This window comes from Carassius carassius, chromosome 45 (assembly GCF_963082965.1).
Source record: "Carassius carassius chromosome 45, fCarCar2.1, whole genome shotgun sequence".
In the NCBI taxonomy this organism is placed as follows: Eukaryota; Metazoa; Chordata; class Actinopteri; order Cypriniformes; family Cyprinidae; genus Carassius; species Carassius carassius.
Window position 1 is genome coordinate 20250410 of NC_081799.1, and position 20846 is coordinate 20271255.

The window sequence follows — 20846 nt, forward strand, 5'->3', positions numbered from 1 at the left end:
AAAAGCTTTACTGCAGCAGTGCTTCATGGCATAAATGAAGTGTGGATCAATGTAATCTTTAAAACAGCAGCAGGGAGATGCCTCCCCAGCAAAAGACCTAGAGCCTGCTCTGATGAAGAGAACGGTCCTTAAGTGAATATCTTAATTAATAATTAGTATATTAGCATGTGCATTGATTGTGCAAGTGTAACGGGGGGGGGGGGGGGGGGTGCAGTTTTATCCTTCAGCATGTGAGCTTGGGGAGAGTTCCTGTTTGCATGCTGCCACCCACAACACAATTTCAAACCGTTTTGGGGCTTGGTGCATCAGATTCACATGCAGTCTTTATAATCGCTGAGCAGCGAGTTTGGTTATCACAGATGTCATCATCTCTCTCAACAGATGAGCTCCATTAAACACAAGCTATTCCTCTAGTGCCGTGCAGGATAAAAGCAGCTAGAGCGACGCAACTGCCTGATCAGAATTGTGACATTTCTTTCTTTGTTCCTGGAATTCCCATAATATTTTTTATTTGCTGGCTTGTTAAATGACAATTGATTGCCTTCCATTAACGTAAGCTGGAAGGCCAGTTTTAACAGAGACATTTTAATGGAGATTGGAAATTTAAAAGCAGTCCATTTTGTTCTCTATTGACTCACACTTGGCCAAACAGGCCTTACAGGCTACTTCTGAATTTTGTGATGTACTGTGTATAAATGGAAGAAAAACATGATACATTTTATCTTGTTTTTGCATTTCCAGCACTTTAAAGAAATAATTCACCCAAAAATGAAAGTTTGTGGAAAATGTACTCACCCTCAGGCCATCCAAGATGTAGATGAGTTTGTTTCTTCTTTGGAACAGATTTGGAGAAATTTTTAACATTTCATCACTTGCTCACCAATTGCAGTGAATGGGTGCCGTCAGGATGACAGCTGATTAAAAACCATCACAATCCACAAGTAATCCACATGACTCCAGTCCATTCAATTAACAATCTTGTGAAGTCAAAAGCTGTGTGTTTGTATGAAACTAAGACATTGTTAAAGTGTTTTAGTCCAAGTTTAGAGTCTAAAATCCATAATGTTTCCTTCAACGGGGGCGATGGACTTTTCACTGATCTCTCACATAAAAAACTGTTTTGAACTGTTTGTCACTTGTAAATGGTGCCTGATCTGTGCATATTTCTCTCCTGATTCAGACAAGTTGACTTTTCCACTGGTGAAATAAATATTATGGATAGAGGACTTTATCTATTTTGGCAGGAAGCAGTGAAGCAAACAATAGTGTTTGAAGCTAAAAATATTTTAATGATGGATTTTTTTTTCTTACAAACATGCTGCTTTTTTTTAAATTATTTGATGGATTAGAGTCGTGTGAATTACTTGTGGATTACCGGTAGTTTTATCAGCTGTTTGGACTCTCATTCTGATAGCATCCATTCACTGCAGAGTATACATTAGGGAGCAAGTGATGTAATGTTTTTTTTATATTAATAATAATCATTATTATTAATGTTAAATTTCTCCAAATCCTTTCCGATGATAAACAAGCTCTTCTACATCTTGGATGGCCTGGGGGTGTAAAGTTTTTGCTAAACTGTTCCTTTTAATTCAAATCACAGCTCTGAAAAGGTTCACTGCTCTTTTCTTTACATTAGAGATTTGTGCTCAGGTCTCTGTATTTTTGGTCTTTCTTGAGCAAACAGTGCCACAGAAAGTCCCTGTTTAATGGCGCTGCCTGGTGTCATATAATGTCTCTGCTGGCCCCGAGCTCTGAATTTGATAATGACCCACACTGCCTCAAAGTTACACTGCAACACTTAAGTAAGATCTGCAGAAACGACTGGCTGTGTTTTTCAAAGCATGCAGTCTCTAGAATTTTCCTGGTTGATGTTGAGTATTTGACAATCCATAACCGTCATCCAGCCAAACCTGACATTAATATCACATTACTGTACATATTCAAGGAAATGCTTAATTAAAGTCTACTTCTCATGATTACTTTTCAGCTATCCATTAGACTGACAAGGCTTTGAGAATGGTTAAGCCTTAATTTAGGCCATTCCTGATAGACTGCCAATGACCATTAGCAGAATCCTATGAATCATCTCCAATGCACTGCTGGCACAGAAACTGCCTACACTAAGAGCATGAGATAGAGGAGGAGGAGGGGAAACGTTCACTGGCATTGATACAGCTTGGCTTATAGTGAACCTACTTAAGTCTGAACCCTGTAACTACAGAGGAAACCCCTCTCAGACCTCTGCCCATTGTTATTCTGTCATTGCTTGTGCATATTATATACTGACTAACAATGCAATATTATGGCATTTCATAATTACTTTAGGCTTTTGTGGATAATTCATAATATACACTCTTATTTCCATATCTTTGTATGATCTGCTTGCATCCCCACAAAAGATGTGCTAAAAAATTATATACTTTGTGTAACACTTTAATTTACACATTTTGTGTCAATATTAAATAGAAATGTGTAGAAAAGAATATACCTCTTTTAAACATTTATGTGTAGTTTAAAAATCAACACAACTTGTTTATTTACACACATTATTTAAAGCCTGGAACACACAAAGCCGACGGTCGGCCGTCGGGCAGTTTTTGTGCGTCGGCCAACTAATGCTGCGTTCCAGGCAGGTTTTTGAGCCCGTAAGTCACGATTTCAAACCACGACTCACGACTTTATAGCGTTCCAGGCAAGTCACGCCAAACTTCCTGAGCGCAAGCAATTGTAGCTAGATTATTAATTTTATTGCAATGTTATATTGTCCTAAAATCGTTTTTTTAACGTGCACCACTTGCGTAAACACTGCATCCATAGGCAATATTATCCGTAGAAGCTGCCATTGTTGTTTCGCAGGCTATGTGACGTCAGAGTTCGTAACTCGGAGTACATCTATCTAGTACGAGTTCACGGGTGGGAAGTCACGGGTTTGACTGCTGTTCCAGTGCACTTTCACGGGTAGAAGGTTGGAAAAACACGGGTTACGGGTTGCCTGGAACGCGGCATTAGTTTCCTCAGTGTGCTCCGCACCGTCGGCTGAAATTGGTCCTCGTCGGCTTTTCTTCTGCCGATTCGACATGTTGAATCGGCGTCGGGCCGTCTGTGAAAGAGGGAACTCTGATTGGCTGTTCAGCTTAGTGAATGAGTCAGTGGACGAGAATAATAGCAAAACAGCGAGCAAAGTCAAAACGGTACAGATAGAGGCTGTTCTAATGATATGTCATCTTACCTGATTGTTCCTTGGCGAATATTTCAATATTAACACGAGAGGAGTGGAATAAAGAAAGTGTTTAGCAGGATTAATATTCAAAACAGTAAGCACGCATGCTTTGTTTATGGTTTGTATAACTTCAGCCGGCAGCGTCAGTTTCCCTTTTTGAATGACGAATATGGACGAATATATCTGCAGAAACAGACAGTTGTCTCATTTACACGCAGGCGCAGAACGCGCATTCTACCTAACAGTCGGCAGTAGTTCTCTCGTGTCAGTGTTGCCAGATTGGACATGTCCAAGTATCGTACCAGAAGTTCAAAATTGTTGTATTTGGAAGAAAATTATCGTACACGAGTCAAAAGTTATTTATCTATTCTAAACCAACAACATTTTGACACGACCTGCAAATTACCATAATAGATAACAAGGCTTATTGTTGGACGGAAGCAGTGAGACAAAATACTATCTCTTTATTTTCAGTAACTGTCTGCGACGCGGCGCATATTAAAACATATTAAAATGCTTTTCAACACTTGCTTTGTCGTGTCCAGTGAAGAAGGAATTTAGCTGTTGCTGCGTGGTGCAGTTAACTCAACATCTGATATAACCCAAATTGTAAAGTCACCTTGGCCAATCAGAAGCAGTAAGCAGCGCACAATCTGACGTCAAACACAGCGGATAACGGCGCACACTCGGACGTCGCAAGGCAAAAACCCCGGTTATACTGTCCACACGACAACACTGCAACCGGCGTTTCTGAAAATGCTCACCCTGGCCGTAGTTTTCAAAAATGTTCGGTTTCGGTGCCCTGAAACTGAGTTTTCGTGTGGTCGAAAGGCCGAACCGCGTAAAAAAAAGTCACGGTTATAAAAATACCCGTGTCCGTGTGGACAGGGCCTTAGAGTGTCTGTAATGAGCCGATTTCGTGTATGAGAAAAGAAGCCCTATGTCTGCAACTACCATTTAAATTTTCATAAAATTATGAGATTATCGTACATTAGGGGATTTTTTTCATTATTGATCATACATCGTACAGAGGTAAACATTATAGTACAAATACGATAATTATCGTACGTCTGGCAACACTGTCTCGTGTGTTCAAGTGCAGCTTTTTACCCCGACGCGAGGCGACAACACAGTTGGCTTTCATCAGCGCTAGTTCGTCGGCGTCGGCTTGGTGTGTTCCAGTCTTAACACAATATGTAGACCAGACGTCCGTTATTTAAATTAGCTAGTGTGACGTAAGGGCTTTTGAACAGAATCCAGTCAGCCCTATAGTTTTCAGTCTGTAATGACAGCGACGTGACATTTCTTTTTACTTCTTTATTGTTGTAAGTAAAATATCGTATTAATATCATAATAGCTACATTGTTAATCGACTAACCCTCGCGTTAAAACTGCTCGTCAAAACCACCTTTTTACCACGGAGGAGACGACTCACGCCATGTCCCGCCGACTGGACTGCTAGCACGATTCCTGAGGTATGTAACTTACTTGAAATCATATTTTACTTACATTTATTAACAAAAGCAATGTTTCCTACTGCTTTCTTTTTAATACCGTTTTAAACAGGCGGGCACAGCGAGATTTTGTATCAATAATGTTAGCTGTAAGTTAGCACATTAGACACGTAACTTTACGTTACTGTAAATCAATCAGCTTTCTGTTGATTAGCGCGGTGAAAAGAAGATGGACCATTTTCTGTGTTCACCATTCAGGTAAGCACTGCAATAAAACTCACACTAAATCATTAATTCATACCAAATCAAGCGTTCTTTAGTTTATATTTTAGCATTATTTTGATCTTTTATTAGGCAGAAGACTCTACCATTGCAGTCCCACATGACCAGGAAGGTACCTGATATTATCTCACAGGTGGGTTAACTCCTGTAGGAAGGAGAAAGATCATTACAGAGTGATTTCTTGCATGTGTCTTAGTGTGTTTTTGTCTCAAACAGCTACCCCTTCACTGCAAACAAACTGCAGAAGGCTAAATGCTCATTTGGATTCTTTCTCTCTATGGATCTCATCATCTTTGGACAGAATTTAGGATATGTAAGTATTAAAATTAAATCTGGTATAATTTAGTTTACAGTTCAGCTGAAATGTTTGTATATGTTATTGACAAGCTGCAGAGAGGTGGATCTACATGCTTAATTTGATAAAACTTGATTCACATTGTATGAAATGACAACTCGTGATATGTTTTCTGACTTGATTCATGCAGTGCCATGATGTGCATATTTCAATGAATGTGCCTGTGTTTTTATCTTAATGACCACCCAAAACACCCTAACTGCATAGGAATGCACTAAAAAGCATTCAGAACATGTTAGCAACCACATAACACCATGGTGAGTTTTGTATTGACAAACACCACTTATGTTCTTCAAACAATCTAAATTATATCAGTTATTTTTAAGCATTATAATTAATCATTATCCTACATTATTCAGTGAGGACTTTACATTTGCCTCAATACACATCATGAACTTGCACCTCATTTTGACTTTCATTAGCTGTGTGCTGTAATAGAGCGTTCAATTTACAGTGGGCTCATTTGAAGTAAATTGGTCTGTGATGCTGAATTGCACTTAATTATTACTGGCCTCTCAGAAAGCTTGAACATTTTGTTAAAAGAGCAAGAGTTGTTCCTCATTCCAAATAACTCCATGGAAACATGTAGAATACAGTTTATATAGGCACTTACAATGATGAAGCAAATTACTGATTAGAAAAATGGTGGAGTTGTGAACACCGATCTTCAATGCTGACGAGAGAAAGAATTTGATTACAGTATGCCTGCATTTTTATTGGATTAGAGAATGTAGAATAAACTAAAAACTGTTTACATGATGCACTGCATGAATACTAATCGCAAACAGACCAATGAGAACAGTGCAGTTCAGAAATGTAGTCTTTATACCTCAACTTAGCAAATTACAGAAAAGCTGAAATCTATTCATTAAAATAAATTATAGGTTATATACCAAATCTAAATACATTTAACAAGCTTATGAAAATGGATGGATGGGGCTTTAGGATGCATTAGTGATTGTAAGGATGGGATGAGAGCCCACCATTAAAGGTCAAATCCCAACCACATAAAGCTCAGCATTAAACCTTGAAGGAAAAGTTTACCAAAAAATACAAATTTGAAGATTTGGAAAAATTGAGCATTACATCACCTGCTCACCAGTGGATCCTCTGCAATGAATGGGTGCCATCTGAATGAGAGTCCAAACAGCTAAAAACATTGCAAAGATCTATACAATACTGACAAGACTTCAGTCCATCAATGAATGTCGCTTTGTGTTTGTAAGAAACATTTTTCTGTTGCTTTTAGCTAAATAATTTGAGTAATGTATCCATAATATTGCTTTCTCTAATATAAAAACTGCACAGATCAAGCACTGTTTATAAGCAAAAACAAACAAATCTGTCGGTGGCCAGAAGTGATGGTTAATTGATGGACATTTCAATCATATGGATTGTGATGTTTGGACTCTCATTCTGACGGCACCCATTCACTGTAAAGGGTTGATTAAATGTCATATGATGCTGCCAAAAAGTACATTATTTTGTGTATTTGGTGTAATGAAATGTTTATGCGGTTTAAGTAAAAACCCACCTTTCTGAAACGCGTTGATTTTTACAAGACTCATCAGTCTGAAATAGAGCTGAAGATCTTTGCCCGAGCCCGATGGGACCCGAGGGGTTCGGGCTTAATTTATATAATTTTACGCGGGCTCGGGCCGGGCTTGGGCTTGCGCTCCGGTTTGCGAGGTAAACGAGCGGTCATGTGATGTGTTTCGATTAGCGTGAGAAAGATGCGAAAATGGATGCTGAGAAGGTGAAACGGAGGCTTGCCTCTGGTGATTACGTTTTGGTTGCACCAGCAACTTAAGCAAAGTCTGAGGTGTGGAAAAGTTTTGACCATGTTTATAATGAGAATAATGCGTGAATAATGACGCACCATCAGCGATGTTAAGACGTTACAGAGGACTTATTTTATTTCTTTATTCCAACTTCCAAGTGGCCTAGTCTACATTAGTTATGAATAAATTATGTTAAAACATGTATAAATGACTCAATCTTGACAAAAGGCAAAAGAGCTGTGTGTGTGCGCACATTTGAATAATGTCGGGCTGTAAACGGGTTCGGTCTTTTAAAAAGCTGTCAATCAAAATGTACTGCAAAACCTGTCGGGCTCGGGTCCTGTCAGGCCTAACTTTTATGGCCCGATTACAGCTCTAGTTTGAAAAGCGAGGTGTGCTCTGATTGGCCAGCTATCCAGTGTGTTGTGATTGGCCAAATACCTTAAGCACGTGGCAGAAATGGCTTTAGTCTTTGAAACTTTACGATTCTTTATGCACCAAGAGCTTGTAACACTCCAAAGAGAAAGGAAAAATTTAAATCTCATCATATGACCCCCAAATTTTCATTTTTGTACAAACTATTCTTCAAGGCGTTATATGAAAAATCCGCAATTGACATAATTTCTCTAATGAATTCATCTGCATTGGCTTGCTGATCAGCATTGCTTTTTGGCTGAAAGTACAAAAATAGCATGTTATTTTAAATAATAGGCAGACAGAAATGGGTCTCAAGTGAGTATATACCATGCAACCACAACAGAAGCATTTCCATCAGCTTGGTATATATAGAGAGAACAGACAGTTTTGCTACTCTCTGGAGGTTTTATTGTGAGAAAATCAAATCTTTAAAAGCAAGTTTGTGTGCAAAAGGGATAATATTTCCTCTCTAATCATTAGATCCTAAATTTGCCTCAGACCCAGCTGTATTCTGGCAAGACCACACTAGTGCATCAATTTTAGTGGTTGCCGTATTTCTGTCTGGTTTTTCTGAAACACAACGGTGGTTCATTAACTCCCGGAGTGCCTTTAGCAAAAGATCCAACTAGATTGTGTGTACAAATAAACTGTGGAGTCTAACTGACTTTAATGCTTCTCATACCCATGATCATCTGCTTCAGGAGAATCAGACCAACTGAATTAAGCAGCTATTCTGAGAGTTTGTTAATAGTAGGCCAAGATCTATGGAGAACTTTACACCTGCTCACTTCTCTGATTATTTCATAACATTAACTTTGAAGGTCCATGTTCTCGAAGTGAAAATGATTTTGAAAAGGGATTTGACTTTAATGGCCATTTTATGACTGAACAAGACTATTTCTGACAGTTATTTTAAAGAGTTACCACAGTGAATTTAGAGTAGAAAAATGTTGGGAATGTCTAAATGCAAGAATGCCAAATATCCCAAATAATTCATTTTATGAACTTAAATCACTTAATTTATAAAAAAATGAATTATTAATTATCCAGTAGAGTCACAAATTCTGGTGTTTTGGGGGACGTACCAAAAAAAGTTCCGCAGTATATATAGTCTGATTTTTATAACAAATTTTAATCATATCAAATGATTAATCGTGATTTAATAGCATCCAAAATAAAAGAGTTGTTTGCATAATGTTTGTGTATTGTGTATATTTATTATGTGTATATAGAAATACACACACATACACCATATATTTTGTTTTATGCACATACAGCATATTATAGTTTTTGAATATGTCGGCATCAAAATGTGTAAACTCCGAGTGAGTGATTCAACTTTTATTTTGAAGTCGCGATGAACAGTCGAGAAAATTGTTTGCTTAGGTTTATAAATTATTTACCTTAAAAATCTGATGAAATGGAGCATGCCGAGTTCCCAGATGAACATTATAATAAATTCAAACTCACAACAATATGCAGAGTTGGAGTTTGAGATGCTCCATGTAAATTATAAGTTTGTAAAAATTATAATATGTGCTGCAGCATTTACTGTGAATGGAGCCGCACTGACGCAGATGTGCTATAGCTTATTTAAAAAACCTTGGAATAGCATGTAAATACCATGCTATATAGCATTATTTAGTGCCATTTTACAGTACATGTTTTGAAGCACCACGGTATTCTTTGAAATTACCAGCTGATACCATCACTACAGCAGCGCTTCACCACAGGGTTCTCCATTATATTTTGCTTCTATTAGAATGAAACTGGAAATGTTCCATATCTGTGTCTTGGAGGTAAACGGTGCTGGTTACATAACAGGAAGTTTATTTGGTGTGGTTGTAATGAGTGGGAGACTATCAACTGCTTGGCCAGCTCAGAGCTGGGTGGAGTGAGGCATGAGGAAGAGGAAGACTCCACAGCTCATAACAAGCCACGGGGGAATAGATCCCAGCCTACAGATGGCCATTAACCAGCTTTATTTATTTATTTATGAGCATTCATTATTTTTTAAGGGAAAAGATGAAAGAGGACTAATGTTCACACACATCTACTGCAGATGACTTGGATAAGACTGTCAGATGCACACTGCAGCGAGATTTTCTACTAAAGGAATGCTTGAAAAAGAGAAGCAGAGCGTTTCTGTCTGTTATCTATATGTCTGTTCATTGATTTGAAAATTTCTCCAGCTTTGCGGCTTCTGAAAGCATTTTTTAAATATCTGGAAAACAGAATAATTAAGTCAACTTGGATGGATGGATTAAAAAACAATAATTGTACAAAAAAAGTGTTGTTTATTACAAAAGAATATATAGCCACATACATATCCCAAAAATAAAATATATAGAAACATCCTTAAAATGAAAAATTGACTGAGTAGCAAAAAAAAAAAAATGTTTTAAATTAATTTAGAATGAAGTATAATACATTCTTCTTATCTCACCTTGGAATTTTCTTGTTTTAAGCATAAAAAGTGAGGTTCATGCTTAAAAAAAAAAAGAAAAAAGAAAGGGACGAAAAAATCACAAAACTTGGGGAAAACATCTATTTTGCTATACATTAATACATAGTTTTAAAAACATTTGTTCAAAATTCTTTTCCATTTTATGGATTAAAGTGCCCTTAAAATGCATGAAACACACAAGGTCAAGTGACTGATTTATGTATTAATAAGGATCACATAGTTCCAGTCCATTTCATGACACTTCATTCTATTATGCCATTTTGGAGTTTAAGTAGTTTCCCTCTGGGGAAGTAAAAATCAGTGGTTTAGATGAATTGTTTAATAGCATCATGCTCTGTGAAGCATGATGCGTCACACAAGATGATCTTCTCTAAACACTTCTGATGTAAAATCTTTGCTTTTAATTGTAAGTAGCTATAAAACCAGGAAGCAAAACTCTCACGGGATGTGTGGTGCAATATGCTGATGATCTTATGATTCTGGAGAAAACAGGAAAATGTTGATTTAAACAAACCTCCTGTGGAAATGCAAGCATCTGATGAATGTGTTATGGACATGCAAGGACTTTAAAATGAGTCATCACTTCTGTCATATTGGTTTATGTAAACAAGTGATTTCCGGCAGATCTTAACCAACTCCTTGACCCCCCTCATTCCGACCATTTTATCTGTTAAAGCCCCAAAACATGCTCTGATGGTGATTATCCACAATGTTTAGTGGGGTCCAAAAGTGAGACCACCAAGAAAATCCTTCTGTGTTCCAATAAATGATCCAGTTGAGGTGAAACAGATCACCATAAGTGCTGATATGAAATCCTTTAGGTTCTCTTTTTTCTGTATTTAATCCTAAAATGATTTATGTACAAGAGAGAAGAAGAGAGCCAGAACACCTGGGGTCTGTGGAGTCCAACATCTAGACAGATTTAGTCTCTAGAGCATGGTCATGTGGCTGTGGTTCCTGTGACCATCATCAAAAAAGTCACCAGGCATCTGAAAAACCAAAGATTTGTATAAGATCTGGAGTCTTGACAAATATTCAAGCTTATGAAGTGTATTGAAATATTCAGTTCAACATGAAAGGTGCTCACAACACATTTTACTTCCATTATGTGACATTATAAAATGGATAGTTCCGGTCCTTGATACTGATTGGCTGAGCCACCTTTGAAGCTGTTGTAAATTACTCTACAAACAAACACCTTTGTCTGTTGCTTGGCAACCACTTTGTTGCAAACACAACTGATTCTGAGGAACTCATTGTTTGGTGGAAGAATAATGTTTTTATTAATATCAGTACACTTTATTTGCTCCGTTTTATTTTGTAAAACCTTACTACGTATATGGAATAACCGTTTTATAAAAGCAATAAGCAACGTGAAGCCGTGGTTTACAGTGAATTTATAACAGCTAAAGGGGGTTTTGGGAACTCCGCTTTGCATTGTGCCTAACAATGCCCCTGCTGTAAATTCACTGTAACCACGGCTTCATGGGGCTTATTGCTTTATTTTACACAAGTAACAAAAAAACATCTGTTTTCATTTTGATGAAAGATTATAAAGATAATTTTTCTTTGAAATTGTGTGCACTGATGAATTGTTCAAAACAAGATCATGAATGTGTGTTAAGGAAGATAAATAGGTGAAGTTTTGGTTTCATGTTGGCTTTAAACTTAATTTTAGGCATTACCTGATGTTTGTTAGACTGGTTTGTGTACCAGACTCTATCATTGGTGTGTCCTGCAGTAAAGAGAAACACATGATAGTTAATAGTACAATAGTTCATGCTTTCCTGAATCATTGCATTAGAAAAGATGTCAGTAAAATAAATGAAAATGAGGATTATTTTGCTCAAAAATCTGAATGGGCATTGTTTTTGCACAATCAATTGCTCTTTTTTCCACTTATTTGTATCTTTGAAGTTTTGAAATTGCACTGTTGTCAAGTACACTACAGTTTTGCTTGGTTTATTTTAAATTGTCATTATTACTGTATTTTTGATCAAATAAAAAATGAATATATATATATATAGGATGATACCCATATGTATGTTTGTTTAGGCATACACACCATCATGCCGGTCTCTATATCCTCGGTTGTCCCGTCCTCGCACATTTTCTGTGGCAGGCGTCCTATTCTGGGACTGGATTTGTGCCCTGAAACAGGAGTAATAAAGGTTTAGAAATAAATGTTTCCTCAATTTCACATTACTGTGCATTTTCAATCAAATTATTTCAATCTTAAATTCAAAAGACACACTGGAGCTCATTTCTCACCTCCTGAGCTCCTCCTGATAGCTTGACTCTATAGAAAAGAGACCATAAAATGAGCAGTTTTCAATTTAACGCCAGAATTACATCAATAATTTAAGAAGCTTGGCTAGTTAGCCAGGTCCAGTTATCTTAACAACACAATCTGGCTGCAAAAAGCACTTATTGTGGAATGCACTATTGCAAATAATCTGGCTTGCAATGGAAAATTACTCACTTTTCTTCCTCCTTTTGCAGAAGAAAAAAATTCCGTAGATGATTAGAAACAACAGAGCCGCAGCACTGAAGGCCACAGTGACAGCGATCAACACCGTCTGGTCTATTTTAGCAAGCTTTACTTGAAAAGAAAGAAATAAGGAAATTATGCTTCCTCTTCATCTTGTGCCAAACAGGACAGCAAAGTTATACAATAAGCTTTGGATGATAAAATTAAACTTCATGTGGCTGGATTGGTGTTTGCAGTGCCCTCTAGCTGTTGCTGAAAGTAATTCTTCTGATTTATGGGTGACCCCATTTTAAATTGTGCTAAGTTTAGAATTCTGATTCTGTTTGTGTTTATCCTTAGAATAGAAATTAGAATGTGATCTTCTGTATTTGTTGATCACTTAAAGCATGTTTAATATTCTTACCAACGGTCAGGAAGACTGTGCTGCTGTCCGATGTGCTCAGGGCTGGTATCTTGACCAGACACTGAACAGAAGAGTTTTTGACGGCAGTGACTAACAGTGTACAGCTGGAGTTAAACAGGTTTCCCTGTGTTACAGAGCTTGTGTTGCAGGAATTTGCCACTCCATTAACAGACCAGGACACGTTGGGTTCAGGAAACCATCCCACGGCCTGACACTGGAACGCCGACTGAGCGCCTTCCGTTTTGGTCTGATTTCCACCTACGATCCCCACGCTGCCACGTTCTGGAAAAGAACAGAGCTGAATTATCTCATCGAACGCACACTCTGAGTCTGCCCTAATCACTATGGATTTGAGAGTTTGCTTTAATGATGGTCGGGCCTGTCGTGAAAGATGGGCCACTTTAATTAAGAAGTAGATTATTATCGATTATCTGCACTTTGAGATGTAATTGGATAATTTCCCATGGGACAGCAGGACAGGTGAAAGCAGTGTCTTACAGGTGGGGCTGATAACATCTCCGTTTTGGTTTTGCTTTGTGTTGCACTTTGTACTTTTTGTGGTCCATCATAAAAGCACAGACAGATCTTCACTTTCAATGCATCAAAGAATGAAGAAATTATTTAAATATGCTTTGTGTTGCGATGCTCTGCGGTTATGCCTATACCGCTGAAACATTTTTAAGCTGAAATGTCTAATACTAAATATATTGTAAATAATAATATAAGAATTATTATAGAAATTAAACAAGCAGAAATAGCAATATAATATCTTGCAGTTAAAGTAAACCTTGTAAAATGTGGATCATGCTAAAAAAAAAGAAAAAAAAAGCTAAATGAAATGACTAAATTTATTTAGAAATCAATTTAAGGAAAAATAAAAATCAGTCAAATATTTTTAAATGTATAATTAAGCTATTGTGCAAATAAATACAAATATATGTATATATATGCAACATTATTGTCTAGATTTGAATAAAACATAGATTCTGCCTACACACAAAACAAAATAAACTGTTCAAATGAACACTTAATTCCTGAAACGGCTGTCTGGGAAGAATTTGCTGTGAAATAATTGCTTAGAATTTGCTGAGAGTTCCTTTTGAGATCTTTGACTTGGCAAATCGGCGCATGGTTTGGGACAATGAATGTGAAATTACTAGGGAGTGTGTTTATTTTTTTGTTTTTAATCTTGTTTTAATTTTGTTGTTGTCTAGGAGAACAATGACTTCTGTTATTTAGCTGATAGATGCTTATTTGGTCCACAAAGGTTATTTTAGTGCTGATGAGGGCATTAGTTAGTGCAGATGTATTTAAGGAGACAGTCTCTGGGAATGTTCTAGTCTAATTTTACGCTCTGTCATGCACAAAATTGCTGTGTAATGCTTAAAGGTTGTAAAACAGATCAGCATATGGATGTATGTGGATGAAGCCTGAAGCAAGAAGGTAGGCGCTGTTGAAGAGTGTAATTTAACATTCAAACCATGACAAAAATCATTAAGGATGCAGCTTTGCACCTGAAAAGCAGTAGTTAACAGAGCCTTTTAATATATTGACTGTAAACCCAAAGGCAACCTGTACAAAATGCAACCCAAGAATAAACAAGAGACGAACTGAGAGTAAAATAACAATGAGAGATCAAATCCTGCTTTTGCGTTTGTCTGCTTTTAATTGTTTAATTAAATTTAATTGTTTAATCCTTCTGAAAGATTAGATCTAGTGGTTTAAAGAGATCCAGCAGTCCTCATGCAAATAAACTTAATTTTCTTTCTTTAATTTATTCAAGTTCAGTGTCAGTTTTTTTTTTATGTTGTCTTATGCTCACAAAGGCTGCATTTATTTGATCAAAGACAGTTAATACACGAACATTGTGAAATATCACTACAATTTCAAGTAACTATATTTAAAAAATAATTAAAAGTTATATTTCTTCCTGATAATGCAAAAGGAATTTTCCATTACTTTGGTTTTCAGTGTTACATGATCCTTCAGAAATCATTCTAATGAGCTGACTTGGCACTCAAGAAAGATTTATTATTATTATCAATGTTGATAAACAGAAAGTTTAAAAGCAGCATTTATTTGAAATAGAACTCTTATAAGGTTTTAAAAGTCTTACTTTTAAACGTTGCATCCTTATTTCATAAGTAAACTTTTGAACGGTCTGTAATTATATATAATTTTTTTTTAATTGTTAACATTCATTATCTGCAGCTGTTCTGTCTTGATAACTTTCTCTCTTATACTCTCATATTTCATATATATGTGTTGTCAACACATTTTACGTCATGTGGAATTAACAAGTGGAGATGAATCATGGCAGAACACTGCTCACCTTGTACAGACAGTGTGGCCTTGCTAGCCGCTCCACCCAAAACCTGACAGGTGACTTCACCCGCATCGTCTCTCTGCACGTTGCTAATTGAAAACTCCCATCTGTAATCTCCAGGCGTGGTGAAGTTTGTGGCAGAAACACGATCTGTGCTCTTTAACACCCCAGAATCAGAAATGGTGATAACCAAGCGTCCGTTGACCATCCAGGTCATGACGGATATGGGCTGATTTGTGCTGCAGTTGAACTGAGCCTTCGAACCACGGAGCACCGCTGCATTCAGAGGCTGTAGCAGCACCTGACCGGAGGCCACTGCAGGCAACCACACACAATTAACAAATTATTCCAAACGGATGGATATGTTTACATCCAGTTATTCAAATCATGGTTGTTGTTTTTTTTCTCATTGTAAATCATGTTTAAAGTAAATGAGCATTATGGAATATTTTGGGGTATACTTTGCCCCCCCCCCCCCCCCCCCCCCCAGCAAGATATTTTGAGCAGTGAATGTTTGTGAAATTTGTCCTAAAGCTAAATAAAATATTTTATCCAATATCATCCCATACTTTTCTAAAATGACAATATATTGCCACATGTTTTGCACAATTTATTAACTGATTTGATTATCTCAACTTAATTCATATAATGTGACAAAATCAAATATAAAACTATTTTGAGAAATACTGACTGGAATAACATGTGACAACTTGCCCCGGTCTAAATTCCCATAGAAATTTCCATTACTTTCTATGATTGCATTCATTTCAGTGACTTTTCCACAATTTTTTAATTTCTCTGATACTTCCACACTCAAAAAAATAAAATAAAAAAAAACTTAACCAACTTTACTTAACCATTCATCCATCTGAGACTTGTTTTAAAGATATTTTGCGATAGTTTTACTGGAAAACAAAACTCATATACTTTCTAAGTGTGTGTTTTTGATGCGTGCAGATGCAGTGGGCACCCTGATAAAATGAAAACTCACCCGTGATGATCAGAAGAAAAAGACCCAGTCTAAAAACATACATGTTTCCTCAGTTATCGTCACACCAGCATCTACAGCCATAAAATAAATCAATCAACATCATTGTGAAACAAGGCAGGGCAACTGATGGGACACAACCCTGAAATGATCAGTATGCTCAGTCTATTGTCTTCAAGTGTAAGGAACTCCTCTTTTATTTTTTTAGGTGTCTTTGACATGAAAACTGTCTGTAACATGCTTTCAGACATTCCAATCATTCTCTCACGGAGTCATTCGAACTATTTCTATTTGATAATCAAACTTATTATTAGGCTTTTCTAAATTTTTCTAACATTACTGACATTGCCCAAAATGCTTCTGTATTATATTATATATGAACTTCAGTATAAAAGAATTATTGGCTTTACACTACTACTCAAAAGTTTGGATTAATTCCTTTTTCCCCTTTCTTTTTGGAAAGTCGTTAAAAATGTTACTTGAAATATGAAGTTTAACTGAAATAAAAGAAAATATTTAAAAAATATGAATTCAGCTGCCAAGGAATAATTTCTCATTTTTGTTTAGTTTAGTTAAACTGAAATAAAAATGTATAATAAATATATATAGACAGATAATAATGATAATGATAATACAAATGACAAAAACAACACAATTACTCAACTATAACTCAAATTAAAATAAAAAATGATCTAAATATACCACTTATACCTATATAACACTGATGCTTATGAAGGCTGCATTTATTTGATCAAAAATACAGAATACAGTAATACTGTGAAATTTGGAAGAACTTAAAATGTAATGTTTTCATGCGAGTTATTTAAATATTAACATACATAGTACATATCAGGTACCAGCTTTCAGATTTTAACACATATGTTCCTTTTGTGAACTTAAATGTTATTATAATAAGATCCCGAACAACAGCTTACCTCATAAAAGTGCATTAATCGAGAAACAATCCCAAGTCTTCCTTCATCAGATCATCTGTATCACCTGTCAGCCTACAGAAAGGCCAACGTTCAGCTGGTTTCCAGTCATGTTGCATATCTCTGCAGATCTTGTGAGGATTTGACGTCACACTGACATGTCAAACAAGGTGGCCTGTCTATCAAAAGATTACTTTTGGAGCACATAACCCAGGATCCATCTGTTAAGGTTCACATAAGACTGTGCTTGAAAGTATTCGATTCAAATCTGAAAGACACACCTAGTTTCACTAAAAAAAAAAAAAAAAACAGTTGATAATGTCAACAGCAATCATTCCTGGAGCTCAGCTGATCGATATATCAAATCTCTATCACTGTATCTGTACAAAGCCACTTCTACAGGCGATGTTCACTTCCTGAAGGTGTACCGACAAAAAAGCCTTACAGAAAATCTAAGGTTATTGAGCAATCAACTGCAAGTACAGTGTACACAGAAGGATGTACGCAAACAGGTTATGTTCTATTCTATTCCGTTTATACACAAAACCCATGACCTGTGGTTCCTGGAAACATTGTATTTGGTTTCACCCACTACAAAGAATACAAATGATATTAAGTCAACTTTGAGATTACTAGGTTTGTGCTACCAGTTACTCAGCCACAGGCGTAAAACAAACCAAACCCTTACGTGGAACGTACGAAGGTGAGCAACATATTTCTAAAATGTACACATTTAACAAAGGATTCAAAGCATTCAAGCTATACATCTGTACTGCTTTGAGTTTTCCTGAGAATCAAATCGATCACCACTGCGTTACCAGTTGCTGTTATTTTTATTTATTTTTTTTGTGAAACAAAAAGCGTTTTTGTGAACTGTAAAATTCCCTGATATTTAAAACCTAGAAATATTTGCTCAAAAAAAAAAAACAAAAAAAAAAGTATCCTTTAAAGGATTAAATTTGCTTGAGAAGCAAAACTGGGTAAAATATTCAATCTTGATTTCAAATAGTTGCATAAATCTTAAACAAAATGTATGCTTAAAACAAGAAAATTTGCTGGTGGAATAAATCACGTAAATTATTAGAAGCACTGATATTTGCTGTGCCAAAACCATGTGACCTGGAGAAACCTGTCACTAGATGATATTTTCATGATACATATTTACCTGGTCAGATATGGTGACCCTGCTGTATCTGTTATCTGTATCTGAGGTTAGACATCACCAGAATGAATTTGGGTAACATTACAACCAATCTTTGTGAAACAGAGTGGTGTAACAAACTTTGGTAACCTGTTATGCTGCTTTGACTGATTCGATGACACTTCTGTATATCTGCAGCTGTTTACATCAGACCAGAATGTGTTCTAGGAAATAAAACAGAGAAGGTTAGACATCACCAGAGTGAAACTGGGTAACATTCAAGCCATTCTGTTTGAATATGTAAAGAATGTTGGTAAGCTGTTATGCTGCCTTGATGGCCCTGCTGTATCTCTGTCTGTTCCTATCAGAACTGCTTTCGGTTAGACATCACCAGAAAACAATATGCGTAACATTAAAGCCAGTTTGAATGAAATATAGTGACAGGAATCGGGCAGCTTGTCTAAAAAGATTAAGTAAATTAACCTGTTTTACAGCACCACTCACTTACTCCGCAGCACTTCAACAATAATATCAAAGAATTTGATGCACGAACAACAGGCATGTTCTAGCACGAAAATGACCTCTAGTCACAGATTTAGACACAATAGTTGTGATTCTGTCAAAATATATATGGAATTGAAAATCTTTATTGTCCACACATGTCCCACCATAACGTGTAGCCTACCACAAATACACTTGACTTCACAGTCCAATACAACAAACACACAAAACATACAGGAACGTATTGCCCCATGAACAGACACATAGGATATAAAATGAATGTATAGACATAGGCTTATAACACTAAAACAATAAATAAATTAATAACTAGGTAATATTAATAAATTGATAACAGCAATTAGTTTCATAATATTCATAGACTAAAATGTTGTTCATTTATTTAATAAAGTAATGGTGGATGGTATAAAATATATTTTTTTAAATATGTCTTGTTGCTGCGGGTACCCTGTATCATCTGCCTGAAGGGAGTTTTTCAAAATCATGTTGAAGAGGGTGAGTGCGTCCTGAGCTATTTGTGAGGCTTTCCTCCTGATTTGTATGTAATTCCACCAGCTGCCTCTGGGGGTCCAATATGTTCTTACTGGCTATATTAATGATCTTTGTCTGGCTATATTTGTACTGGTTATATTAATAAGCCTTTGCTTTTAGCCCCCAGATTCCCATACCAACAGGTGATATTATAGGAAATAATACTTTCCAGCAGTTTAGTTGTAGACCACCCTCAAGATTCCCTTACTCACATCAAAACTATTCCGTTTCCTTAAAAGAAACGATCTTTGGGTTGCCTTCTTATAAATGTAATCTATGTGCTCACCAAAATTTAGGCTGCAATCTAGGATAATCCCTAGATATTTAAAACTAGGGCGGGAGTGAGTTAATGCGAAGCGGAGGGGGCAGGTGTGCGTCAGCCAGCAGGGGGCAGGAGTGAGACTTTCTTTATTAGTATTGAGTGTGAGCTGCACCTGTGGAGAGCCAGAGATGGCAGGTCACACATTTGATTAGAGTCAATGGGAGGGAGGGAAACCACACAAGGTCAAAAACAAAGGCTACATGCATGTGTGCAACCGGGGGACAGGGGGACTTACTATAATAGGTGACATGAAATTATTATTTTTAGACATTTTCCATTAGTTCCCTTTAGTTTTTCCTTAAACTTCGAAAGAATAAACTTGAATGCAAGCTGAATGTAATGTTTTGGACACTTAATTGCATGTTTGCAATTAAATTATAGGTAAACATTATTATTTAATGCAGTTAATTGAACTTAAGAGCTTTTGGCCAAAGCAGAACTGAAGTAACTATTGTCTTTGAAATCTGGTTAAAGTATAACGCCGACTGTACTGACAACGTGAGGTAAACTAAAATATACATTAAAGTCATTTTTATTTAAATCAGCAATTTAAATATAGTTGTTTAAACATTTGTAATGATTCATTTGCAATTTAGTATATTTAAAATATGTTAGCTTTAAATGTAATATCAAATAACACAGTTGAAATTATAATTAACTACATGTGCTTTAGTACATTAGTCAACATGATTAAAACATGATTTAAAATGTATTATAAAGTAAAACGTTTAATTTGACTATTACAATGTGTGTGTTAAACACAATCATGAAAGTTTATTCTCTTTATGTACTCTTCAGTGGCATTTTATTATATTATTTTGAAATATATAGTATTATGTTATCTGCAAGTACAGTTGTTTAAAATGTACTTTTAATGTACCTGAAAGTATGTACCTGAAGTACATTAAGTGTACATTCAATACAGTTAAGTGTACTTATTTTTCACAAGGGATGGTAATGCAAGAGTAATAGCATGTTTTTCTATTGGTTGTACCTGTTTTGTGGTAATTTCATGTTATACTTTGAAGTACACTGAAGCAGCGTTTTAAAGGAATCATATGACAGTTTTTTAAAGATCATTATTTGGTGTAACAGAATATGTGGACATGCTTTAATGTTCAAAATACCGTACATTATTTTATGTCATCTATGCCCAGCCTCTCTCAAATGCATCGTTTTCTACAAAGTCTTTCTTCAACACTAACTGTAGTTAT

The 20846-nt window shown here is 36.2% G+C and overlaps 1 protein-coding gene and 1 long non-coding RNA gene across 4 annotated transcripts; one reads left to right on the forward strand and one right to left on the reverse strand.

Annotated features, from left to right (window-relative positions):
* The first annotated feature begins 4473 nt into the window (after positions 1-4473).
* On the forward strand, positions 4474-5055 carry LOC132127649 (uncharacterized). The gene is made up of 3 exons (XR_009427564.1): positions 4474-4698; positions 4892-4935; positions 5032-5055. It is a non-coding gene; the product is annotated as an uncharacterized LOC132127649 (long non-coding RNA).
* A 4999-nt stretch (positions 5056-10054) lies between these two features.
* Positions 10055-18317, reverse strand: LOC132127648 (immunoglobulin superfamily member 5-like). Of its 3 annotated transcripts, XM_059539626.1 has the most exons (10): positions 18285-18317; positions 17123-17194; positions 16191-16261; positions 15206-15514; positions 12874-13155; positions 12462-12581; positions 12251-12278; positions 12045-12130; positions 11665-11714; positions 10055-10968 (listed from the first exon to the last, which is right to left on the reverse strand). In XM_059539626.1, the coding sequence occupies exons 3-10, from the start codon at positions 16231-16233 to the stop codon at positions 10909-10911; spliced, it is 978 nt and encodes a 325-aa protein (XP_059395609.1). In that variant the 5' UTR covers positions 16234-16261; positions 17123-17194; positions 18285-18317; the 3' UTR covers positions 10055-10908. The 3 variants fall into 3 exon arrangements, with proteins under 3 accessions (XP_059395609.1, XP_059395608.1, XP_059395611.1); XM_059539625.1 differs by lacking the exon at positions 18285-18317 and having other exon boundaries at positions 17123-17529; XM_059539628.1 differs by lacking the exons at positions 12462-12581; positions 18285-18317 and having other exon boundaries at positions 17123-17532.
* Positions 18318-20846: the final 2529 nt, after the last annotated feature.

Excerpts from the sequence above, each read along its gene's own strand:
- LOC132127648 (XM_059539626.1), bottom strand. The coding sequence starts at position 16,233 with ATGTATGTTTTTAGACTGGGTCTTTTTCTTCTGATCATCACGG. Across the intron at positions 13,156-15,205 it reads GGCCACACTGTCTGTACAAG|AACGTGGCAGCGTGGGGATC; the intron begins GTGAGCAGTGTT and ends GTTCTTTTCCAG. Across the intron at positions 12,131-12,250 it reads TATCAGGAGGAGCTCAGGAG|GGCACAAATCCAGTCCCAGA; the intron begins GTGAGAAATGAG and ends CTCCTGTTTCAG.